The sequence below is a fragment of the Etheostoma spectabile genome, chromosome 2, assembly GCF_008692095.1.
Source record: "Etheostoma spectabile isolate EspeVRDwgs_2016 chromosome 2, UIUC_Espe_1.0, whole genome shotgun sequence".
NCBI classification, from domain to species: domain Eukaryota; kingdom Metazoa; phylum Chordata; class Actinopteri; order Perciformes; family Percidae; genus Etheostoma; species Etheostoma spectabile.
Genome location: NC_045734.1, coordinates 26,415,290 through 26,421,301, shown reverse-complemented (window position 1 = coordinate 26,421,301; position 6,012 = coordinate 26,415,290). Strand labels below are relative to the sequence as shown.

Sequence of the window (6,012 nt, the reverse complement as noted above, 5' to 3'; positions counted from 1 at the left end):
GGCTGGCCCATTTCAGGTGCTCTGCAGTAATTTGATCTGATCCGCTAGCTTTGTACCCAGCAAGCTGTGTAAAAGCTTGAAACATCTCATTGGCTGTGATTTCCACTGTTTCACCATTGAAACTATTCAACATGGCCAACTTCATAAGGTTCACTTTTAACACAGCCACAGAGTCTGCTCTAATTTCTTGCTCATGTTTGTTAACATAACTAAGTGCGTATTTATAACTAGCATTTAAATCAGGAGAAACGTGTTTGCAGATATGCAGATAAGGGTTATTGTACAGCTCAATAAAATGTACAAAGTACATGGGTAGAACCATCGGTTTGATGGTTCTCTACATAGCTGATATTTGATCTGTGGAGCACTTTGTGTATCTATCTATCTATGTATGCATCTATTCTAAGTGTGCATCAGTCCACCTTTGCATTGTCTCTTTTTCCATTTAAAGAGTTAAAAATGATTTAACACTTTTTCATGGTTTCTTATTACCATGAGCACAAAAACAATAAAAGGCTTTCAGATTCTCCCTGTCCCCTCGACCCTACACATTGTGTTCTCCAGGGTTAATAACATAATCAATCTTTCAATTATTCTTCTTCATCTCCAGTCTTGTCCTTGACAATCTCCTGGCCTGCTTCTCCTTATATATATTGCCTCATTTACAGCAACCCATCTATATGTATCTCTGCGTCCCTCTATCTCTTCTGACCCTTTCTCCCAACTACAAATTACTCCCTCCAGTGTGTTGTCCTCACCACCTCGCCCCACCTTCCCCTGTTTTTCTACAATGCAGGAAAGTGCTGATATAGGGTAATTCAATAGTGAGGAGAACGCTAGGAGAGTCTCAGGACAGGACTCTGAGAGTACAGAGGGTCAGCACCTCACAGGGAGAGGCAGACACACAGAAAGACATGAAGATCACTTTTTCACTTGATCCCTTTAATATCTGTATAAGGGATAGCTCTGATTTTTCGGAATGGGGTCGTAGGACGTACCTATCCATAGTCAGTGTATTACTGTGCCAAGTTAAGTACCACTATCTACCTTAGTGGACAGCACGCCCCCAGTTTGGAAGAGCAGACAGGAGTGGGATTTTGTGTGTAACAGGATAGTCTCTTTAAAGTTGCATCAGTTTGTTGACCACAACAGGATTTCATAGCATGTCCTTGTAAAGTGTGCTGGCAAACTGTTGCCCATTGACACATCCAGCAACACTAAATTCCATTTGGAGTCCTCCCCCCACTTTTTTATCTCTGTTTTGGTCTCCACCAACTCTCTTGAGGGAAATATCTGGCTGGTGATAAATGTGTGTAAAAACAAAAGAAGAATAGGGTCATGCAGGGAAAAGAGAAGACCTGGGGGCACTCAGATAGTATTAGTAATAGGCCTGGTGTGGTTTGTTAGTGCTGCAGCGAAAGCAATCGCACTCCAGGGCCGACGGTGTGCGTCATGTTTTGATACCCCCCCACCTTTCTCAAAATAGAGAGAAAACATAGAGGTGGGGATACGGTGGGGGAGGGGGGTATATGGGGTGAATGTGTATGTGTTTGGAGGCAGCTATAAAAGTCTTATTGTGTCCTCCCTCCCTACTAGCTCATCTTACTTCCATCCCCAACCCTTTTCTCTTGTCTCTTCTCCTCTCTCTCTGTGGATGGAAACACAGCTTGAGATGCATTTGTCATAATGTCTGTGAGCTTTTACTACTATGTTGACAACACTAATGTCAAGATCCAGAACAACTTGTAACTTGTGCAACCTTTGTGGTATATTGATAAAAGATGAAATAATGTATCTAAACGACCTTTCTGTCTTAAACAAACCAAAACCACCTGAGGCATGTTTAGCTGGTGACTTCAGCTCGATTGGGGTTTTAAGCCCCCAACGTCCAGGCAGCGCTGCAACTTTGATTTCAAGGCCCCTAACCCTAACCCTAACCCTAAGGCGAAATTGGGGGCTTAAAACCCATAACACCGCGACTTCATGGTTTCCAATTTGTAAAACATTTTCTCATGGATGGAAAAAAACTGTTTTGCTTAAGACATCTCAAAACCACAAATAGATTATCACTAATTGGCTTTTGCTGCCAAGGAGTTTGACACAAAACAGGTTGAGAGAAAGTTTAGAAGAAGTAGATTGGACAGAAAGGAAGAGGATGACTATGTATCTTGTTACTTGTTAATATGTTTTTATTAATAACTCAGTCCTTTGGTCCAGGAGGGTTAACTATATTGTCAGGGTCGAGATAGAGCAATCTGCAGAGGGACCAACAAAACTACTCAAGTCTCATGTCCTCACCAAGGCACTATGTGGCATTACACACACACACACACACACACAAACACACACACACACACACACAAGGGAGCTCAGACGCACAAACACATTCATCAAACATTTCGCTTGACAACTCAACACTTCACACATGTCAGTGCTCTCAATAGATTAACAAGATACCCAAGCGCCTTCAGCTCAGGTCTGACACCTATTGGCATCTACAGGGTACTGCAGGGTACTGCAGTTGTTTTTAACCCCTGGGGAAACGAAGCAGATCCTTTACACTCTTTTTAAGTAATGCATAGTACACACACAGCCCAGTCTTCCACTGGGAACACTGAGCATTTTCACTGAAACAGTTTAGGGGTTAAATGTCTTGACATCTTGTGTCATCCATCCATAATCTATAATACACTGCATAATTGACATGGAATATACTTATACTGCGTTACTTGGTTATCTGGATCCATTGGGAAATAAACATTATAGAATAAACTCAGGCAAACATCCACCTAATGACAATTTAAGCTAGGTGTAATATATCCATTCATACCCGTGTACTAAGGAGTCACAACGTTGCATTATTCAGTGACCAGGTTTTAATTTGAAACTGGATATCTCATTTGACATCTCAGTAAGCATGCAAAAGTTTGTTGTGCTTACGGCTGTTGTCTGCACACAACTCACTCAACTTGAAATGTTGCTTTTTATTTCACACGTTTTATGTTCTCTCTGTCCCTCTCTCCAGCTGACAAAATGTCGATGACAGATCTGTTGAAAGCCGAGGAGATCAAGAAAGCTCTTGAAGCATTTGCAGGTCTGTAACAGTTGTGGATTCCATATGGTAGTCTCAGCAGGAATAGGCTTACAAAGATTGCAAAACACCAGTGTGTGGAAAACTAAATGAAGCTTATTCTGCTCTATAAGTGTGCAGAACATTTCAAACTGGCTTATGTTAAGGAAGAAGTAGTTGAAGAGCTGTTGGATGGTTCAGTCTGTACCTTCTTTCTTGCCTTTTGAAGGAGAAACCTTCGACCCTAAAAAGTTCTTTGAAATGGTGGGAATGAAGGCCATGTCAGCTGAAAACGTCAAGAAGGTCTTCAAGGTTCTGGATGTGGACGGTAGCGGCTTCATAGAGGAGGAGGAGCTCAAGTACGGAAGTCAAACAGACACAACAAACACAAAAAGGAGGATAGGTCCAATATAATGTCTAAGGTCCTGCACACTGTCATGTCTTTATAACACCCTGTACTTTTATCAGGTTTGTACTGAAGGGCTTTTCCAAGGAAGGCAGAGATCTAACTGACTCTGAGACAACAGCATTCCTCAAAGCCGCAGACAAAGATGGAGACGGCAAGATTGGCATTGACGGTGAGAGAACAGAGGAACTTTGCAAAGAATAAAAAAGTTGCTATTGGAAAATAAGAGTAGAAGGTAGAGAAGGTTGACAAAACAGCATCTGGTAGCTGCCAATATGCAATCTAAAGAATTAAGGCCATGATAGGCACTTTATTTTCAGGCAAAAATTCCATAATATTCTTTCAGCAAGTTGTAATTGAAGTGGTCTGAAAGAAAACACGTTAGCAATGTTAGCTCATCTGGTGTAGTTTAGGTGTTAACAGGTGAAGTGTTTAAGATATACCTTACACATATGAACTAATTCTAGTGTTCAATGATAAGACATTATTCTGTAGCTGTCATATTGTTAGCAAATTCCCTGAAAAGACCAAAACTAAAAATGCATTAGTTTGTCTCTTAATACTTCCCGACTTTTCAGCCCCAAGCCCGTTTGTACATAACACATACAGTACATCTTTTTTAAGGTAAAACAATTTCCTAAAACAGATACACTCTGTTTTGTTAAAGATTATATTTTGGGGGCATTTTTAGACAGTTGTTTCTATAGGACATTTTAGACTTGAAAGGAGAGAGAGAGAACGACATGCCCACAGGTCAGAGTCGAACCCACGGTCACTGTGTTGAGGAGTAACCTCTATATATAGGCACCCATGCTACCAGGTGAGCTAACCAGGCGCCCAACTTTGTGGTTTTTAACAAACACTACATAAATGGTCGCAAACAGTGTAGGTTTTTTTTAAACAATATGGATTAATTTATTATTTAATTTATACTCTTTACTGATCCCCTATGGGGAAATTACAATAAAACATATAATACAAGTATTTATGGCAGCAGGAATGTGGGATTGGGATAAACTACAGTCTGTTCTTGGTAACGAAGGAACAAGTCACAACAAGTGTTATTATGGAACCCACGCAACTTCTAGACAAGACCCGCCTTTCAATAGCATTCACACGCTACTATTGGCCAGGCGTCCATGCTTAGGCTAGGTGACGTAACCCAATTTGTTCAGGTCCTATCTCCTGACTAATCGGCTATCCTAACCTTAACCACTCAAGGTCAATGCCTTACCCCAATCGGCCTGCTTCGTAGGGCGGGACTTTAGTTACATGGGATCCATAATAACGCGTCACCCAATAATGAAGCATTGTGGTACAGAGGAAAATTATGACTCAGGCTTTGGTTACAAAGAAAATACTTGGTAGTAGGATCCATTCATTGTTGGAATTTTCATTGGATTTGTTGACAACATGGAAATATAGAATATTGCCAGCCTTATCCTCAACTCTGTAGGTCAGTAGAGTTTCCTCATCACTGCCTCACACAAATATTTTCTTGTTTCTTTTTTCAGAGTTTGAAGTCTTGGTGCATGAGTAGGGGATAGCTGAACATCCCCTCCCCCCCTTCTTCCTCCTCCTCATCTTCGTCCCTGCATTCATATTTTATAACTACCACTACTCCTCTCACCTTCCTCGGGACCCCGCACAAGGAGTCAGACCAGGCCTGCGTTCTCTACAAAAAAACTACAGGAGCAGGCCAACGGGGAGAAACATACAGCCATAACAAGCACCAGTGTCATTTTTGATTTTTCATTTTTGTCTACATATTTAATTGCACAAGCTGTATGGGTTACTGAATCATTCTTAATAAATTCATGCAGGTAGTTTGTTGTCTCAAAACAGATGGTACTAGTGCTGTAGATGATGTAGATGTTAGAGACTTCTTAAATCTTAATTTGCTTCCTCTGTGTATTTCAGATCGTGCATTTTGTCTGATGGGTTTTACTTCTAGATGTTCACATAGTGCACTTTCCTCCCACTCCTCTTCCTTCACCTTCCTTCACCTCCTCTCCTCCTCCACCTCCTCCTCCACACTCCCTGCCTCCGATCAGATGATGTAGTAAATAAAATGATATATACAGTAAGAGAGTTGTGAAGAGAGAAAAGACCTAAGTAAGAAATGATAATAAAAAAAACTTGAGTAATAACTGTCTCTTTACTTGTTACTCACAGAGGACACAAACATTTAAACTCACAAAACATAACGTACTAAACATTGCAAAACATCAATCACAAGACAGTGAAGGAAATTACAACTTTACAGGTGAGAAGTTGTGGCCAAAGTTTAACATCCAAGAAAAACTATCACCACCATGTGAGAGATTGGATATGTATCAGACTGCATTTAGGTTCAAATACAGAAGTGGTCCGAGTCCAAATTGAAAGAATTACATCTTTATGTTCAGATCTGTCAAATCGGATCTGTATCACATGACCAAAGAATGCAGATTTGGGACCCATTTGCTTAAAGCTTTAGTGCATAATTTGTTGATGTTAATGAACGTCCATTACATTCAAGCCATTGCCAAATGAG

General features: G+C 40.7%; 2 protein-coding genes across 4 annotated transcripts in view; one reads left to right on the top strand and one right to left on the bottom strand.

The window, feature by feature from the left end:
- Positions 1 to 5,626, top strand: part of pvalb7 (parvalbumin 7) — a 36,120-nt gene extending 30,494 nt beyond the window's left edge. For 2 of the 3 annotated variants that reach the window (XM_032534613.1, XM_032534622.1), the window contains exons 2-5: positions 3,026 to 3,094; positions 3,300 to 3,429; positions 3,539 to 3,648; positions 4,991 to 5,137. In XM_032534613.1, the coding sequence (XP_032390504.1) occupies positions 3,034 to 3,094; positions 3,300 to 3,429; positions 3,539 to 3,648; positions 4,991 to 5,016 (327 nt within the window). In that variant the 5' untranslated portion in view covers positions 3,026 to 3,033 and the 3' untranslated portion in view covers positions 5,017 to 5,137. Of the gene's footprint in view, positions 1 to 3,025; positions 3,095 to 3,299; positions 3,430 to 3,538; positions 3,649 to 4,990 lie in introns of all 3 variants that reach the window. The other variant, XM_032534604.1, reaches the window with a different exon arrangement.
- baiap2l2b (BAR/IMD domain containing adaptor protein 2 like 2b) overlaps positions 5,310 to 6,012 on the bottom strand; it is an 11,153-nt gene continuing 10,450 nt past the window's right edge. Inside the window, exon 14 of the mRNA XM_032534468.1 lies at positions 5,310 to 6,012. This exon is cut by the window's right edge and continues 960 nt beyond it. The gene's annotated coding sequence lies outside the window, so the exon portion shown is untranslated.